General features: G+C 49.3%; 1 protein-coding gene across 25 annotated transcripts in view; it reads right to left on the bottom strand.

Moving 5' to 3' along the window:
• Nucleotides 1–18,854, bottom strand: part of TLK2 (tousled like kinase 2) — a 145,011-nt gene extending 126,157 nt beyond the window's left edge. For 4 of the 25 annotated variants that reach the window (XM_063599317.1, XM_063599316.1, XM_055102246.3 and 1 more), the window contains exons 1-2: nucleotides 8,014–8,144; nucleotides 6,098–6,183 (exon numbers count right to left, since the gene is read on the bottom strand). In XM_063599317.1, the coding sequence (XP_063455387.1) occupies nucleotides 6,098–6,178 (81 nt within the window). In that variant the 5' untranslated portion in view covers nucleotides 6,179–6,183; nucleotides 8,014–8,144. Of the gene's footprint in view, nucleotides 1–6,097; nucleotides 6,184–7,690; nucleotides 7,863–8,013; nucleotides 8,446–9,243; nucleotides 9,490–16,282 lie in introns of those variants that run through there. The other 21 variants (XM_055102252.3, XM_034942655.4, XM_034942657.4 and 18 more) reach the window with 19 other exon arrangements.
• Nucleotides 18,855–19,437: the final 583 nt, after the last annotated feature.

The raw sequence follows: 19,437 nt of genomic DNA, 5'->3' as shown, positions 1-19,437 counted from the left end.
TTTTTTTTGAGACAGAGTCTCGCTCTGTCGCCCAGGCTGGAGTGCAGTGGCATGATCTCGGCTAACTGCAACCTCCGACTCCCTGGTTCAAGTGATTCTCCTGCCTTAGCCTCCTGAGTAGCTGGGATTACAGGCACATGCCACCACGCCCGGCTTATTTTTTGTATTTTTAGTAGAGACGGGTTTTGTCATGTTGGCCAGGACGGTCTCGATCTCCTGACCTCGTGATCTGCCCGCCTCGGCCTCCCAAAGTGCTGGGATTACAGGCGTAAGCCACTGCGCCCGGCCTGCAATCACATATTTCATTGCTTTATGCAATTGTGTATTAAATAGAATAATTACAACACAAGTGTAAGTTATTGTAAAATGATCATTGACATGGCTATAATTCAACTGGTGGGAGCAATGTGATAAGCATCAGTCAGTATGGCTTATAAAGAGAGAATGGAGAATGCCTATTAATCCAGTGAGTTGATTATGTACAGATTTGTTAACCATTATCCCTGTTATAAAAGATCTAAATTCATTTCTTATTGCTTTTGTTGTACTGTTGGAACAGTACCTGGCACACAGTATTATAAGTATTTGCTACTGTATTACCATTGATATCCAACTAGGTACAAGTAACAATGCATGCAAGGGTGAAATTCTGCCTACTTTACATGGTCTCCAGAACTGCTGTGACTATCTGTACTTAAACTGTCAAAAGGGAGCAGGGTGTGAAATATAAACTGCAACAGGTTGATTGAAAACATATGAATTCAAGATATAGTCAGTTTCACATTACTAGAAGTAGATTATCCAGTGCTTACAGGAAGAGTTCTTAAAAAAGAGGTAGGACAGGCCAGGCGCGGTGGCTCACGCCTGTCATCACAGCAATTTGGGAGGCCGAGGCGGGCGGATCATGAGGTCAAGAGAGAGAGACCATCCTGGCCAACTAACATGGCGAAACCCCATCTCTACTAAAAATATAAAAATTAGCTGAGAATAGTGGCACACGCCTATAGTCCTAGCTACTTGGGGAGGCTGAGGCAAGAGAATCGCTTGAACCTGGGAGGCAGAGGCTGCAGTGAGCCGAGATCGCGCCACTGCACTCTAGCCCAGGTGACAGAGTGAGACCCCGTCTCAAAAAAAGAGGTAGGACAGCTCACATGTCAGGTCAACAAGACATAAAGAACTAGCAGCCGGGTGCAGTGGCCCATACCTGTAATCCCAGCCCTTTGGGAGGCCAAGGTGGGCAGATCATGAGGTCAGGAGATCGAGACCATCCTGGCTAACATGGTGAAACCCCGTCTCTACTAAAAATACAAAAAATTAGCTGTGCGTGGTGGCAGGCACCTGCAGTCCCAGCTACTCGGGAGGCTGAGGCAGGAGAATGGCGTGAACCTGGGAGGCGGAGCTTGCAGTGAGTAGAGATTGCACCACTGCACTCCAGCCTGGGCGAAAGAGTGAGATTCCGTCTCAAAAAAAAAAAAACAAAAAAAAAAAAAACAAAATTACTAGGTTCACAACCCAGTTTAACCTTATCACCTCAAAACTGCTAAGATGATGGCTCCAGGTCCTCCTAAAAAGGGGCAGCTAGACTAGGGAGCCTGCTATAGACTTTTGGGTGCACATTACACTGCTTTCCCCTCATCAGTTCATGACAGAAAACGTCAATCTTTTAAACAAAAACCAAATAGTGCATCCCAAAGCCCAAAATAAATGACTTTTGTTTTACCATTATTATGAAGTAAATATGCTGAGAAACTGAGTACCTACCTATAAACACACTATGCAAGAAAATTAAAAATTTGCACTATGCAAGAAAATTAGAAATAAAAAATTAAAAACCTAAATATAGGTAATGAGCAACTTAAATATAAGTAATAGATGTGGAGATTTGGCCATTTTGTTTTAGTCTAAGTAATGGAGTGTATATCTAATTTGCAGGTGGAAAAAACTCGAAAGTTATACAACAGAAGATTTACAACAACCAGAAAGTTCAAAGGCTGTAGCTACTTGTAACACTCTTGTCCACTAGGAAAGAATCCACAGTGGCACTGACTTTCTTCCTTCTATGGACATCAAAAAGTACTGAAAAATGTTATGAATAGTTAGGAGAAATTCAAGAGACAGCCCAAGAGGCTGAACCAGTCCCACTAGATGGCACCATCACAGGGAAGTCACTCTGCTCTCTTATTTGGAGCTGCAGGGGCTGAAATCTTTTTTGATCTTTGAAAAACAAAGCTGTCATCAACACAGTGATATTCTTTTTTTGTTTTGTTTTGTTTTTTGAGACGGAGCCTTGCTCTGTCGCCCAGGCTCACTGCAAGCCCCGCCTCCCGGGCTCAGCCATTCTCCTGCCTCAGCCTCCCAGGTAGCTGGGACTACAGGCACCCGCCACCAAGCTCGGCTAATTTTTTGTATTTTTTAGTAGAGATGGAGTTTCACCGTGTTAGCCAGGATGGTCTCGATCTCCTGACCTCGTGATCTGCCTGCTTTAGCCTCCCAAAGTGCTGGGATTAAAGGCGTGAGCCACCGTGCCTGGCCCTAACACAGTGATATTCTTATTGGGAAATAATGATCCGAAATGAGAATTCAAAGCCAGGGAGAGGAGTTTTTCCAAAAGCACCCTTTTCTCCCAGTATCATCATCCCCTCCACACCCCCATTTCAAATCAATAGTCTGAGAGGTACGATGTCTTACTGGTAAAAGAAGTAATACAAAGGCTGGGCGCGATGGCTCACACCTATAATCCCAGCACTTCGGAAGGCTGAGGCGGGTGGATCACCTGAGGTCAGGATTTCGAGACCAGCCTGGCCAACATGGTGAAACTCCATCTCTACTAAAAATACAAAAAATTAGCCGGGTATGGTGGCACGTGCCTGTAATCCCAGCTACTCGGGAGGCTGAGGCACGAGAATTGCTTGAACCCAGGAAGCGGAGGTTGCAGTGAGCTGAGATCGCGCCACTGCACTCCAGCCTGGGCAACAAGAGTGAAACTCTGTCTCAAAAAAAAAAGAAGTCATACGAAATGGAGATTTTCTTTTCCCGGCTCTGCAAACTACAGAATTAATTTTTTTCTTCAAGTTTCTTTGTTATGGAAAAAAAAATACTCTCCTGCTAGTCCTCAAATAACAAATTCATTGTAATCAATATACTTACCATGACTGGAAATATCAAAATAACATACGACTACTTAAGCCGGGCACAGTGGCTCACACCTATAATCCCAGCACTTTGGGAGGCCGAGGCAGGCACATCACAAGGTCGGGAGTTCGAGATCAGCCTGGCCAATATGGTGAAACCCCATCTACTAAAAATACAAAAATTAGCTGGGCATGGTAGCAGGTGCCTATAGTCCCAGCTACTCAGGAGGCTGAGGCAGGAGAATAGCTTGAACCCGGGAGGCAGAGATTGCAGTGCGCCGAGATTGTGCTACTGCACTCCAGCCTGGTCGACAGAGCAAAACTCTGTCTCAAAAAAAAAACAACTAATGGAATAAAAACAACTGGAAATAAAGCTGGGTGCAGTGGCTCATGCCTGTAATCCCAACACTCTGGGAGGCAGAGGCAGGTGGATCATTTGAGGTCAGGAGTTCAAGACCAGCCTGTCCAACATGGTAAAACCCCATCTCTACTAAAAATACAAAAATTAACAGGGTGGTAGTGGCACACGCCTGTAATCCCAGCTATCTATAGGCTGAGGCAGGAGAATTGCTTGAGACTGGGAGATGGAGGTTGAGGTGAGCCGAGATCGTGCCACTGCACTCCAGCCTAGGCTAGAGAGTGAGACCCTCTCAAAAACAAACAAAAAAACTGGAAATAGGTAAATTTCTTTTTCTGTACAGAGAACTTCTTTCTATGTTAAAGGTAGAATTTCCTATTAAACAGATAGGTTACTGTATTAAAGTTTTCTGATACCTTAGTTACATGACTTTAAGTTGGGTCTAGACAGCAACATGTTGAATGTCACTCATTCTTATCACTTATGCCCTATTCCATCAAAAGTATACTTGGATACAGCCATCACGAACCTAAAAACAGAACAACAACCCTAATCCAAAGATCAGTGAGCTTAACTATGTAAAATTTGAATACAAACTTACTGACTTACGGGAGGCGGGGGTGGGGGGACCGTTTAAACAGACAGATCTGGACATTAGCCTTATGCTCAATCTTCAAGTTAAAAAGACACATCAGAGGTCATTTAGAGATCAATTTAGTATTCAAATATATTGCTCACTTCTATTTGAAGCTACTTCACCTAGATCAGAGAGTTTACATTTGTAAATGTAACTTCAGTATACAACGTCCAGGGGCACAGCCACTCTGAAGTGCCACAAAAGTAAACTGTTTAAGTGGCCAAAGAAATTAAGAATATGTAACAAATCCTGTGTTCCCACGGCACCTTGTCACAGCTCTAATACAGATCTCATCACGGTATCATCTCTCTCTCCCCATACTGCAGATGTGGAGGTACTGTGCTCAAGCATCAGCCCTAACACCTTGCACAATGCCTAGCATACAGCAGGTGCTCAATATTTGTTGAATAAACAAAAACTATCAAGCTGGTTGGGCGTGGTGGCTCATGCCTGTAATCCTAGCACTTTGGAACGCCAAGACAGGCAGATCACTGGAGGTCAGGAGTTCGAGACCCAGCCTGGCCAACATGGAGAAACCCTGTCTCTACTAAAAATAAAAAAAATTAACCAGGCATGGTGGTGCATGCCTGTAATCCCAGCTACTCAGGATGCTGAGGCAAGAGAATCGCTTGAACCCAGGAGGCAGAAGTTGCAGTGAGCCGAGATCGTGCCACTGCACTCCAGCCTGGGTGACAGAGCAAGGCTCTGACTCAAAAAAAAAAAAACAAAACCCTATCAAGCTATCCCGGCTCACCAAAACTGTGAGACCCATCAAAGAAGCCCATTTTTCCAACTAAACCTCAACAGGCCTTCTCCTTGGAGAAGCTACTAACTAAAGCACGAGATCAACACCCAGGTTACCATGAGACAGGATTTCTTGAAAAGCACAGAAACAAATGTTGTATCACACTGGTTAAAGATCAAAAGCTCAGCCAGGCACAGTGGCTCCTGCCTGTGATCCCAGCACTTTGGGAGGCTGAGGCAGGTGGATCACCTGAGGTCAGGAGTTCGAGACCAGCCTGGCCAACATGGTGAAACCCCATCTCTACTAAAAATACAAAAATCAGCTGGGCGTGGTGGCGGGCACCTGTAATCCCAGCTACTCAGGAGGCTGAGGCAGGAGAATCATCACCTGAACCCAGGAGGTGGAGGCTGCAGTGAGCCGAGATCACGCCATTGCACTCCAGCCTCGGCGACAAGAGGAAAACTCTGTCTCAAAAAAAAAATTCAGTAGCTCATACGTTCACACATCTCAAGCCCAAGTAATATGATCTTGGACCAATAAAGCTTTTAAATAAAATATCGTAAATATATTTTGCATACTGTATTAAAATCAAACATTTTACACATTGTAAAATCATCCTATGAGAGCAGAGGGGTGGACCAGTGGGTACATAAACATGCATAGGAAACTATAACATTGCTTAACTTCATACGTGCCCGTTAATGGGGGCCTAATCTAATATTATGCTCCTGCAACAAAAATAAAAACTAAGAAGGAAGAATGAGAAGAGCAACAAACCAGTCTGGGGGTGCAACCAGTAAAGAGTCTGCAGACTTCACAGAGGCCAATTTTTCAATACTCTACCATGTAACTACCTCCAAAGTCCAATGTAACAAAGCTATGCAATGCCTTGTAATTTTCTTTCTGAATGGCTGACAAGTTTTAACAAAATATGGCATAGAATCTACACACACATCCTGTTAGTTTCCTTGTAACAAGAACCATGAGAAACCTCTCCTATACCAGAAAGGAAGAAGAAATATATATTCCCATATAGAACATTTTCAAACCTACTATGTTAAATGACTACTGGAATGACCAGTAGGATCTAAAAGTTCACTGAAATTGAGACCCAAATCTTCTCCCCTGCAAACTATCAGAAGGGCCTACCCAAATTGCTCTTAATCATTTAAAAAATGTGTTTAAATTAGAATATGAATAGTGTTCATGATCATCATTTTACTCACCTTACTAACACCTACTCCAGTAAACCTGGCCTCCAGTAATTCCTGCCGTCGTGGGTCCAGGCTATGCAATTCTTCCATCATTTCTGCTGAAAAAGAAAAAGTAGGCTGTGAAACCATAAACACTAAAATGTGAGGAGGCAATTTTCTGTAGAACAAAACTCACAGTAATTATTTCACTGAAAGATCAAATGCAGGTAAATCTCAAGTAAATATAGCATACAAGTGGTAGACTACTATGTGCTGCATCAAACAGTAATATATTGAAAAGTTTTAAAGCAGCTCAGAAGTCCTCTTCTATGACAGCCACTTTTTCTTCCCTAGTTCTGATTTGATTTTAACAGCAAAAATAAACCCCTCAAACCCTTCATATAATCTCTGTAAAAGTTGAGCACAGGGGAAAGAACAAAACAAGAACTAGCCTGCAAAAAGAAAATTCCTTCTATCAGCCTTAATCTAGCTAAGTATCTTCAGATATTTATTTCCCACTCAGGAAGTAGTCCTTAAACTAAAAATATGAATCATTGACAATAATTTCAAAAGAATATAGGATGAATCAGAAGCTACAAATAACTGCAAAAACACTATTATACAGCTCCTTTCTCTGAAGAGCTCACAGTAGCTCATGAGAAAAGGAATTATTTTAAATTTAATAGAGAGCCCATGGTAAAACCATCCACCTCCATTCACTCAGTAAATTAATATAGCTCCATAACAATCCCTTTAAAAGATCTTTTTCTGACCACTCCCTGCAGTAGTTTTCTCTTGATTCTGGACATCTGCTTTTAGCCCTTCTTCCAAGCAGGGAGGGGCAGGAGGACACCATTTTTAAACTTCCATAACCAATTAATGCACAGGCTACTTTCAGCAAATATGTCCATCCTTTGCAAGAGACCAACTCCTACACGACCCATTGAAAACCTCTCTTTAATATTAACAGTGGAAAAGAAACATATTACATAGAACCTCTTCGAACACATTATTAAGTAGTTGGAATGGTTGGTGTGATTTTAAAGTTACTGAAAAGATGAATCGAACATTCTCCCCTGCAATCCAACAACTCTACAATCTCCAGTAACAACCCCCTTACAAGTCCTTCAGTTTCATTTCCCTTCCTGGATTGAGAGCCTGGGGCAAAGGGGAATGAAAAGGTGACAAATTAAAGTTTCACCCACACATGCAAGTGCAGGTTAGAGAGAGAATTAGGAAATTCTCAGAAAGGTTGAAATGCATCTTTACAAAAAGAAAAAGAAGGAAAAAAAAGAGACTGGGAGAATGAGTTTCCCCCGTGGCCTTCCTCGCGTCTTGCCCTGCCCTAATCGAGGTCGGAATGGCAGAGGTTGCAGTCTCTCCCAAACCCCAAGGTCTCTCGCAACACTTCCCAAACCTCCATCCCCAGGCCCGGCCCGGAAAATGACGCCCCGGCGGTTATTCCGTTTAATGTCAACTCATGTTAAGGAAATAGCCACTCCGTCTAATTCCAGCGGGGCCTTGGACTGGGATCCTCCCTGCAGCCCACAGCCGGGAAGCAGGAGCGATGGGGCCTGGTCCCGGCGCCCCTCGCCGGCTCCAAACTTTCCCCAACTCCAGGCCCACCTGTCACGGAGGAAGGGAGGGCCGGCTCTCGGGGGCGCCCGGGAGGCTGCCGAGGCCTCCAGCTGCCTGGGGGCCCCCGTCTCTCCTCTGGCCGCCGGCCCCAATCCCAGGCCGGGGCCGCCTGGGCCTCCCCCATCTTCTGCCCGGCCCCTCAGCGACCCGCAGCCCTCAGGGAGCCCCTCCCGCCTCAGCGCCCAGGAGCTGCGGTCCGGAGCCGGCCCCGAGCTGGGCCCAGGTCGCAGGCTCCTCAGGCCAAAGGTGTCCCCGGGACGGTTAATGCCCCAGGCCTGGAGCCCTCCCCCGCCCGGGGCTCAGCCTCTCACCTGCCGCCGCCGCCGCCGCCGCTCCACGCTCCTCCCGGGAGGGGCCCCGACCCGACCCGGCTGCGGACCGCTCCGCTCTCCCCCTGGGCAGGCCCGGGGCGGAGCCGGGGCCTCTCCTGAGCGCCGCAACCCCCCGCCCGGGCAGCCGCCGCCGGCGCCGGGCTCCACGAGAGGGCGGGCGGGGAAGGGGGGGCACGAAGGCCGCAGATCCCCGGGCTCGCGTACAGAGCCAGGCGCCCGACGCGGGCCCGGGCCCGGGCGGCCGCGGGGGGCGCGGGACCGGCCTCCTGGCGCCGGACAAAGGCCAAGGGAGGCGCAGGAGGGCCCAGGCCGGGCCAGGAGGTGGGGGCCCGCTCGGCTGGGGGCCACTCGGGTGCGGCGCGGAGGGCGGGGGGGTCGGAACCGCTGGTGCCCAGGACCCGCCTCCGGCCCCTTAATCCGGATCGGTTCGGTCCGGATTAGTAGTGATCGGTGTAAACACACTAGTGAAACCGCGTGTTTCCTCGCGAGATTTGCACGGCTGGGAGGCAGGGGGGGGTCCTGGGGGGGTGGGGTAAGCGCCGACAGTGGGGGAGGAGGGGGAGGGGACGAGGAAGGTGGGGGGGGTCCCCGCTGCCCCGGCGCCCCGCCTTCTCCAATCAGCGGCCGCGCTGCCGGGCAGGGGTTAACCAGGGGACCCCGCGCCGGCGGAGGAAGCCGCGCCTCGCCGGACGGCTGAGGGCTGAGGGCGGGCGGCGGGCGGCGGGCGGCGGGCGGCGCCGGCTGACGGGCCGCAACGCGAGGGGAGGTCGGGCGGCCCGGGGCGCCCTGCGACTGCCCGAGGCCGGAGGCCCGGAGGACCCGCCGCCGCCTTTGTGTCACCGGCCCCCGCCCCGCTGGACTGGCCCGGGCCGGGGCGGTTGGGCCGGCGCTGAAGGGGCTTGGCCGCCCGGGTCCACCCGTTCCCGGATCCGCCTCGCCGGCCCCCGCGCCCGCCCAACCCCTGCCCAACCCCTCGGCTCCGCGAGTTTGGGTGAGAAGTGCGGCGGCTTTTCCCAGGGATGGAGTTTAGAGGACGCTAATCCTATGTGCAAGCGGCGGACCCCGCCCGGACTTCCCGGAGGCGCCCGGTTAGTGAGGCGACGGCGCCCACCCGCGTTCGCGGGCTCCCGGCCGCCACTCCCCGGAGCCGCCGGCCCGCCCCAGCCCCGCGCGTCGCCCGGGAGGGCGGGCTGCACTCCCTCCACGTACCTGGCTGGCAGAGCGTCTCCAGGGACAAAAGGTGCCCTGGGATCAAAGCCGAGCCCCCGCCCCCGCGGGGATGCTGCCCTCCGGAAGGAGGGGCGCTGCCCCCAAGGTACTCTCCCCGGGCACCCAGGGGGAGGTTCCATTTCAACCTCCGATGAAAAACACGGCCCTCCCGGGTACTTAGGAGGGTCTGAGGGTAAGTGCCAAGATGGAGAAAACACGCCGGCCCCTCACAGAGTATCTCCTGAGGAATGAGAACTATCTAGCGGGCAAGGAGGGCTTCCTGCATAGCAGAGGGCACCCCCTCTGATCCCCCAACGCCAAGGGAAAAAAGTCACTCTTCACCGGCTCCCCTGAGCCAGGACAGGCTCCAGTGCAGCCACCCACCTTATAATTTTCCGCGGATGCTGCCTTGATCAGATGTCTGAAGATGACTTTAAGGACTACAAGCAAATCTCAAAGGAAAAATTCAGACCTTGAACAACAGCCTTGAACTTTTTCAGGGTTAGACAAGTACTCCCCAGTGGAGTTTCTGCCCTTATTTCTTCGTTCTTCTCTTAATTCTTCCATATTTTAACAGAACACAGACCTGCCGAAACGACACAGGATGGCGCTTTGCTTTTTGTTAGTTCTCCAACCTTCCAAACCCTTGGGGCACATGCAAGCACTGTGGAAAAACTTCATTAAACCAAGAGTCATCTTACTCCAGATCCCAGACTGCTTGGGAAGTTGGACATGCATATTCCCAAAGAGAACAGTGTTGGAAGAAGACAGGAGAGCAGCTCGCGGGTTGGGGGTAGAGGGTAAGAAAAGAGGGCAAGATGGAGGACTACCACTCGAGGCCAGCCTCCACTGCCTGTTAGGGCGGTAGAACCTAAGAGCCGGTCCAAGGCAACACAAAAGACAGTGAGGCTAGGTCTTTAATTGCAGCCAACGATCAAGAAAGCAACTCCATCAAATGACACTGTCTTTTTAAAAATTTTTTTTTTTTTTTTTTGAGACAGAGTCTCGCTCTGTCGCCCAGGCTGGAGTGCAGTGGTGCGATCTTGGCTCACTGCAACCTCAGCCACCCGGGTTCAAGCAGTTCTCCCTGCCTCAGGCTCCTGAGTAGCTGGGATTACAGGCACGCGCTACCAGGCCCGGCTAATTTTTTTTTTTTTTTCTTTTTTGGTAGAATCGAGGTTTTGCCATGTTGGCCACGTTGGTCTCGAATTCCTGACCTCAGGTGATCCGCCCATCTCAGCCTCCCAAAGTGCTGGGATTTCAAGCGTTAGCCACCGCACTCGACCAAATGACACTGTCTTAAATGATTTAATGTCTTAAATGATTTAATGTCTTAAATCGGGAAAGGAGAGTAAGAGAAATCACTCAATGGAGTCAGAGGTGTCTTGCAGCCTAGCTCTTTCCACAGACAAGCTACATGGGCCTATCATCTAACCTTTTCAAGCTTCTCCAACTGCTTCTGTGATGGAGGGATTTGGGCTAGAGGATCTTTTTTTTTATTTTATTTTATTTTATTTTATTTTATTTTGGTGACAGAGTCTCACACTGTCGCCCGGGCTGAAGTGCAGTGGCACAATCTCAGCTCACTGCAACCTCTTTCTCCTGGGTTCATGCGATTCTCCCGCCTCAGCCTCCCAACTAGCTGGGATTACAGGCGCACACCACCACACCTGGCTTATTTTTTGTGTTTTTAGTAGAGACGGAGTTTCACTATGTTGGCCAGACTGGTCTCGAACTCCTGACCTCGTGATCCGCCCACCTCAGCCTCCCAAAGTGCTGTGATTACAGGCATGAGCCACCGCGCCTGGCCGATGATCCCATTTTTCAAAGTAGGCTGGGTGCGGTAGCTCACGCCTGTAATCCCAGCACTCTGGGAGGCTAAGGCGGGTGGATCACTTGAGGCCAGCAGTTCGAGACCAGCCTGGCCAACATGGTGAAACCCTGTGTCTACTAAAAATACAAAAATTAGCTCGGCATAGTGGTACGTACCTGTACTTTCAGCTACTTGGGAGGTTGAGACAGGAGAATTTTGCTTGAACCCGGGAGGCGGAGGTTGCAGTGAGCCAAGATGGCACCACTGCACTCCATTCTGGGTGACAGAGTGAGACCCTGTCTCAAAAATAATGATAATAAAATAAAAGTAATTATTTAAGGCTGGGAGCGGTGGCTCACGCCTGTAATCACAACACTTTGGGAGGCCGAGGCGGGTGGATCATGAGGTCAGGAGGTCGAGACCATCCTGTCTTAACACGGTGAAACCCTGTCTCTACTAAAAAGACAAAAAAATTAGCCAGGCGTGGTGGCGGGCGCCTGTAGTCCCAGCTATTCAGGAGGCTAAGGCAGGAGAATCGCTTGAACCCAGGAGGCGGAGGTTGCAGTGAGCCGAGATCACACCACTGCACTCCAGCCTGGGTGACAGAGCGAGACTCCGTCTCAAAAAAAATAATTATTATTTAAAATAATCATTGGGCCTGGCGCGGTGGCTCACACCTGTAATCCTAGCACTTTGGGAGGCCAAGGCGGGTGGATCACGAGGTCAGGAGATTGAGATCCAGCCTGGCCAACATGGTGAAACCCCATCTCTGCTAAAAATATTTTTTAAATTAGCTGAGCGTGGTGGCGGGCACCTGTAATCCCAGCTAGTCCGGAGACTGAGGCAGGAGAATCGCTTGAACCTGGGAGTCGAAGGTTGCAGTGAGCCGAGGTCGTGCCACTGCAATCCACCTGGCCAACACAGCAGGACTCTGTCTCTAAAATAATAATAATTATTATTGTTATTCTTGACAGGCCAGTGTAGAACAGGTGGGGCATCTGTGGTATGACAGAACTGGGTTCCAATTCTGTCCCTTCACCTGTCCCAGGTTCCTCATCTGAAAACTGTGACCCAGTAAACCTAATTTCATGAGCAGCTTTCATTAAAATTGAAATAATGTTGGAAAATGCCTTGTAACCGTGCTTGATATAGAGTAGTTACTTAGCCAGTTATTTCCTCTCTTCTTCCAATTCCTAACAAAATGGAAAAACGTTTGGTTGCTAGGAAAGAGCTCTAAGGGGATTTTGTTGTTATTTGAGACAAAGTTTGGCTCTATCGCCCAGAATGGAGTGCAATGGCACAATCTCTGCTCACTGCAACCTCCGCCATAGACAGGAGCCAAGCATAGTGGCGTGCACCTGTCTGTAGTTCCAGCCTCTTAGGAGGCTGAGGCAGGAGGATTGCTTGAGGCCAGGAGTTTGAGTCTAGCTTGGGCAATATATTGAAACCTTGTCTCAAAAAAAAAAAAAAAAGAGGCCAGGTGTAGTGGCTCACGCCTGTAATCCCAGCACATTGGGAGGCCGAGGCAGTGGATCACTTGACCCCAGGAGTTGGAGACCAGCCTGGGCAACATGCAAACTTCCGTCTTTTAGGCCGGGCACGGTGGCTCAACACCTGTAATACCAGCACTTTGGTAGGCCGAGGCGGGCAGATCACGAGGTCAGGAGATCAAGACCATCCTGGCTAAGGTGAAACCCAGTCTCTACTAAAAATAAAAAAAAAAATTAGCCGGGTGTGGTGGCTGGCGCCTGTAGTCCCGGCTACTTGGGAGGCTGAGGCAGGAGAATGGCATGAACCCAGGAGGTGGAGCTTGCAGTAAGCCGAGACCGCACCACTGCACTCCAGCCCAGGCAACAGAGCTAGACGCCCTCTCAAATAAAAATAAATAAATAAATAAAATTATGTCTTTAAAAAAAAACACAGGGCCGGGTGCGGTGGCTCATGCCTGTAATCCCAGCACTTTGGGAGGCTGAAGCGGGCGAATCACGAGGTCAGGAGATGGAGAGCATCCTGGCTAACACGGTGAAACCCCGTCTCTACTAAAAATACAAAAAATTAGCCGGGCGAGGCAGCATGTGTCTGTAGTCCCAGCTGCTGGGGAGGCTGAGGCAGGAGAATGGCGTGAACCCAGGAGGCAGAGCTTGCAGTGAGCCAAGATCCTGCCACTGCACTCCAGCCTGGGCGACAGAGCGAGACTCGGTCTCAAAAAATAATAATTAACAAAAAAAAATACAAAAGTTAGTTGCGCGTGTTGCCATATGCTCGTGGTCCCAGCTACTCGGCAAGCTGAGGTTGGGAGATCACTTGAGCCCAGAAGGTGGAGGTTGCAGTGAGCTGAGAACCCACCATTGTACTCCAGCCTGCGTGTCAGTGAGATTCTGTCTCAAAAAAAAAGAAAAGAAAAAAAATCTAGGCTATGCTCCCTAGTATGGGAAATCTAGTCTAGTCATTTGGCAGAATCAGGCTTTGCGGGCCATATTGTCTCTGTCGTAACTACCAACTCTGCTGGTTAAAAGGGAAGTAGCCACAAACAATATCTGAATGATGGATTATGGCTGTGTTCCAATAAAACTTTATTTGCAAAAAACAGGTTGCTGGTTGCAAGGTAGTTTTCCAACCTCTACGTGATTCTCAGACTTTAGGTTGCATCATAATCACCTGGAGGGCTTGTTCAAACACAGATTGCTGGGCCCCACCCCCAGAATTTTTTATTCAGCCAGTCTGGGGTGGGGCTGATATTTGTATTTCTAACAACTTTCCAGGTGAGGCTGGCTGATGATGGTCTGGAAACCACTTTGAAAACTTCTGAAGCTTTTCTCAACTCCCTTTGTATACCTAAAACACTTTATCCCTACTGTAGATGTAGTATTTAGCGTGTTATATTAGTTTAGTGATTGGTGTGTGGGTCTCTGGGAGCCTTTCTGAATCACCTCCCTAGCCTAGTGCCTGACAATAGCAATTTGCTCCCCATTCATTGACTGAACTGAAACCAGAGGGTCATGGTCATCATCATTGTTCCAAGCCATAGATAGAAGATGAAGTCACCACCCCCGATCTCAGAGCTCATCAGAGTAGAGCTTGGGCTGGACCATGCCCTTCTCTGCAGTGAGCAGTTTTCTCTGTGGAGCTCTGTGCAACCTGGAGCCAGCCCTGCCTGGGGTAAGAGGAAAAAGGACTCCTTCCCCCCAGCCCCACAGCCTGTACGCAAACACACCAGGAGACATGACCTGCTCAGAGGAGACCTGGAACCAAGGGAATAAAATGAGAGTGGGTTGGGGACTTGGCTGTGTTATTTTTTTGCTTGTAAGTGGACAATTTGTGGTGTGGTGTGTGAATTTGGGGTCTTAAATCCAGATAGCTGTCTGCTGTGGACAGCCACTGTTTCTGAATTACAGGGCATTTCAAGTGACCTGTGGTCAGGATGTTTTCTCTCAGATCAGGCAAAATCAATTGGTCCTGATAATAACCAGGGGAGTTGTACTTTCCCTATCTTGAATAGAAGACACAGCTCCCAGGTCCACCTGTCTCTCCTGACTGCCCACCTCCTGGCTTTTTTTTTTTTTTTTTTTTTTGAGACGGGGTCTTGCTCCGTCGCCTAGGCTGGAGTGCAGTGGTGCGATCTCAGCTCTCTGCAACCTGGGCCTCCCGGGTTCAAGAGATTCTCCTGCTTCAGCCTAGCAAGGAGCTGGGATTACAGGCGCATGCCACCTCGCCCAGCTAATTTTTTTTATTTTTAGTAGAGACGGGGTTTCACCGTGTTAGCCAGGATGCTCTCAATCTCCCGACGTCGTGATCCACCCACCTTGGCCTCCCAAAGTGCTGGGATTACAGGCATGAGCCACCGTGCCCGGCCGGCCTCCTGGCTTTTATCCTGGGGGCACTGCAAGTAGAGCCAGGCATGTGGCCCATGCATCCTTCCCAGCCTCTCTTTCCTGCTGGGCATGGAGGAGGAGGCACTGCCAGGAGCTCCCCACAGACAGGCGCTGCTTACTAATGGGTTGGCTGCAAACTGTAGGCATAACAGTTACCTTCCTCTTCATGACCCCTAGGCCTGACGAGGCTTACACAGGAATTTCTTTGATTTGTGAAGTCTTAAGACTATACTGCTGGGCGGGTGGCTCACGCCTGTAATCCCAGCACTTTGGGAGGCTGAGGCGGGCGGATCACGAGGTCAGGAGATCAAGACCATCCTGGCTAACATGGTGAAACCCTGTCTCTACTAAAAACACAAAAAATTAGCCGGACATGGTGGGGGGGCGCCTGTAGTCCCAGCTACTTGGGAGGCTGAGGCAGGAGAATGGCACGAACCCGGGAGGCAGAACTTGCAGTGAGCCGAAATCACACCACTGCACTCTGCACTCTAGCCTAGGCGACAGAGTGAGACTCTGTCTAAAAAAAAAAAAAAAAAAAAAAAAAGACTATACTACCTAATCTTCCATGCCTCGCTCTTTCCACGTTAATAGACAAAACCAGGAAAAAGGACTGCTCCCCCTCCTGCTCTTGACTGGGCTCCATAAGAACTGCCAAAAGGCCAGGCAGTATTTGCTACTCTTCTGGGGTTCACTTCTGAAAGGTGCGACCCTGCAACCTAGAGCACAGGGAAGTTAGGACAGCAAAGGAGCCGGGCTGAGCCGACGCTGGCTTAGAACTCTTTCTGATACTCCCTGTTCCCGCCAGCTCGTTAGCCCAGCCTGCCAATCAGTTTTGCATCAATAAACTTTATGTTCTGAGGTTGGCCAGATGAATGAGAGGAGAGCAGCTAAAGACTGATCTCTGACCTTGGCACGTAAACAGCCTCCAGATTGGACTTGACAGTTAATAAAGGAAAGGCCCTGCAATTCTCTGATGCCTTTTTGCCTTAATTAGATTGAGCATTCAAAGGCTATGGGGAAATCTTCCATTTGAAGAGAAAAACCTCACAAGACAGGAAGTCACTTCACTCATTCATTCATTCAGACTGTCAATCATTCGGTCTACAGTCACTGGCATTTGTCAAATGCCCTATTACCTGTGCTCAGCACTATGCTAACTGCTTTTGAGTCGAGTGGCTGCAAGAATTCCAGAAGTCCATGCCGTGCTCTTCTGGAAGACTGCACAGCCAGGCAGTCAAGAGCACAAGCTTCAGTTTAACATATCTGAGCTCAAATCCTGATTCTGCCATGTGACTTTTGGCAAGTTACTTAAACTCTCTGCCTTTAGTTTCCTCTTGGAGTAAATAATACCAACCTCCACAGGCTGTCATCAAGGCCAAATGAGACCATCTGTGTAAAGTGGGCAGCACAGAGCCTGGTGCTTGGCAGATGCCTGGTGGCCATGAACATGACAGTGCCTGCACCTGGCTGAACTGTCAGGCCGAGAAGCCTCCCTTCCTTCCCTCTCTCCCCTCCCCCATTCCTGGCATGCTGCCAGTCACTGGGGAGCTGATGATGACTCACAATCCCTGCCCTCAGTGATATTATAAATCTATTGTTGGCCGAGCACTGTGGCACAACGCTTGTAATCCCAGCACTTTGGGAGGCTGAGGCAGAAGGATCACTTGAGGCCAGAAGTTTGAGACCAGCCTGGGCAACATACCAAGATCCCGTCTCTACCAAAAATTTAAAAATTAGCCAGGCATGGTGGTGTGCACCTGTAGTCCTAGCTACTTGGGAGTTGGGAGGCTAAGGCAGAAGGATCGTTTGAGCCTCGCAGTTCAGGGTTACGGCCTGGGTGAAAGAGGGAGACCCTGTCCCTTTAAAAATAAAAATAAAAAAAAACTATTGGCCAGGCACTATTGGCTCATGCCTGTAATACCAGGACTTTGGGAGGCTGAGGCGGTGGATCACTTGAGGCCTGGAGTTCAAGACCAGCCTGGACAACAGGGTGAAACCCTGTCTCTACTAATAATACAAAAAATTAGCCAGGCGTGGTGGCACATGCCTATGATCCCAGCTACTCAGGAGGCTGAGGCAGGAGAATTGCTTGAACCTGGGAGGCAGAGGTTGCAGTGAGCCGAGATCGCACTGCTGTACTCCAGCATGGATGACAGTGGGAGACTCCCTCTCAAACGTGCACACACACACGCACACACACACACACCAAAAAACAGGACGGCCGGGCACAGTGGCTCATGCCTGTAATCCCAGCACTTTGGGAGGCCAAGGTGGGCAGATCATGAGGTCAGGAGTTTGAGACCAGCCTGGCCAATATGGTGAAACCCCGACTCTATTAAAAATACAAAAATTAGCCAGGCATCATGGCACGTGCCAATAGTCCCAGCTACTTGGGAGGCTGAGGCAGAAAAATCGCTTGAACCTGGGAGGTGGGAGGTTGCAGTGAACGGAGATCGTGCCACTGCACTCCAGCCTGGGCAACAGGGTGAGACTCAGTCTCAAAAAAAAAAAAAAAAAAAAAAAATTTCCTGAACCCTTTCATGCTATATTTGCTCGCACATACAGGTTTCTTCAGTGTTAACCGTGTTCATCACATTGATGTGCTGTTTCACTTCATGCTGTGTGATGTGAACTTCAGCCAGAGCAAGGAGAAAGCAGTATATACTCTGAAAAGGACCCCGCACCGTGTTCACTCAAACAGCACCTCGTCATGCATCTCAGAGCCCTCGGCCTCTGGGCCACCTCCTCAGTCCCCCAGGGGTGCTCTGAAGCCTTAAGCAGTCTGCTTTTCTTTTTCTTTTCTTTCTTTCTTTCTTTCTTTCTTTTTTTTTTTTAACAGAGTCTCGCTCTTGTTGCCCAGGCTGGAGTGCAGTGGTGTGATCTTGGCTCACCACAACCTCTGCCTCCCGGGTTCAAGCGATTCTCCTGCCTCAGCCTCCCGAGTAGCTGGGATTACAAGCATGCGCCACCACGCCTGGCTAATTTTGTAGTTTTAGTAGAGATGGGGTTTCTCCATGTTGGTCAGGCTGGTCTCCAACTCCCGACCTCAGGTGATCCACCTGCCTCAGCCTCCCAAAGTGCTGGGATTACGGGTGTGAGCCACCACACCCGCCTCTCTTTTTTTTTCTTTTTTCTTTCTCTTTTTTCTTTTTTTTTTTTTGAGAAGGATTCTCGCTCTGTCACCCAGACTGGAGTGCAGTGGCGAGCTCTGGGCTCACTGCAACCTCCACCTCCCGGGTTCAGGTGATTCTCCTGCCTCAGCCCTCTGAGTAGCTGAGACTACAGGTGCCCACCACCACGCCCACCTAATTTTTTGTATTTTTAGTAAAGACGGAGTTTCACCGTGTTAGCCGGGATGGTCTCACTCTCCTAACCTCATGATGTGCCTGCCTCAGCCTCCCAAAGTGCTGGGATTATAGGCGTGAGCCACCATGCCTGGCCAGCAGTCTGCCTTTCACGTGCCTCTTCGTATTTATTGGTTTTTTTGTTTTTTTTTTTTTTGGAGACAGAGTCTCAGTCTGTCGCTCAGGATGCTGGAGTGCAGTGGCACAATCTTGGCTCACTGCAGTCTCTGCCTCCCGGGTTCAAGCAATTCTCCTGCCTTGGCCTCCTGAGTAGCTGGGACTACAGGCACACGCCACCACACCCGGCTAATTTTTGTATTTTTATTAGATACAGGGTTTCGCCATATTGGTCATGCTGGTCTCGAACTCCTGACCTCAGGTGATCTGCCCACCTCAACCTCCCCAAGTGCTGGGATTACAGGCATGAGCCACCATGCCTGGCCTTCTTGTATTTATTGGTTTTAATCCTCAATTAGAAACGTCTTAGGCAATTGTCTAGTTTTTACTAGCTATCCTTAATTCTTTTTTTTTTTAAGTGAAATGAAGTTTATTAAGTAAGTAAAGGAATAAAAGAATGGCTACTCCGCCAGGTGCAGTGGCTCACGCCGGTAATCCCAGCACTTTGGGAGGCCGAGGCGGGTGGATCACAAGGTTAGGAGTTCAAGACAAGCCTGGCCAAGATGGTGAAACCTCGTCTCTACTAAAAATACAAAAATTAGCCAGACGTGGTAGTGGCGCATGCCTGTAATCCCAGCTACATGGGAGGCTGAGGCAGAGAATCGCTTGAACCTGGGAGGCGGAGGTTGCAGTGAGCCGAGATCGCGCTATTGCACTCCAGCCTGGGTGACGAGCAAAACTCCGTCTCAAAAAAAAAAAAAAAAAAAAAGGAATGGTTACTCCATAGGCAGAGCAGCTGCTATCCTTAATTCTTAAATAACCCAGGCTCGTGCTATTCAGTATATGCTTCCCATCACTTCCTAAAGGGACCATGAGCATACCGGAGTTCAGAGTCCTTTGAGATCTCCTAGTTCAATCTCCTCATGTTACAGATGGAGAAACTGAGTCTTGGAGGTGTGGGGACTTAATCTTTCCTCTTGTCTCCCTCCCTAAACCAATAAACAATCTTCACCCAGATCGTCAACACAAATCCACAAATCCCACCAGT

The sequence above is a fragment of the Pan paniscus genome, chromosome 19, assembly GCF_029289425.2.
Source record: "Pan paniscus chromosome 19, NHGRI_mPanPan1-v2.0_pri, whole genome shotgun sequence".
In the NCBI taxonomy this organism is placed as follows: domain Eukaryota; kingdom Metazoa; phylum Chordata; class Mammalia; order Primates; family Hominidae; genus Pan; species Pan paniscus.
Note: the sequence above shows the minus strand (reverse complement) of the source record. Positions and strands in the feature narration are given on the sequence as shown.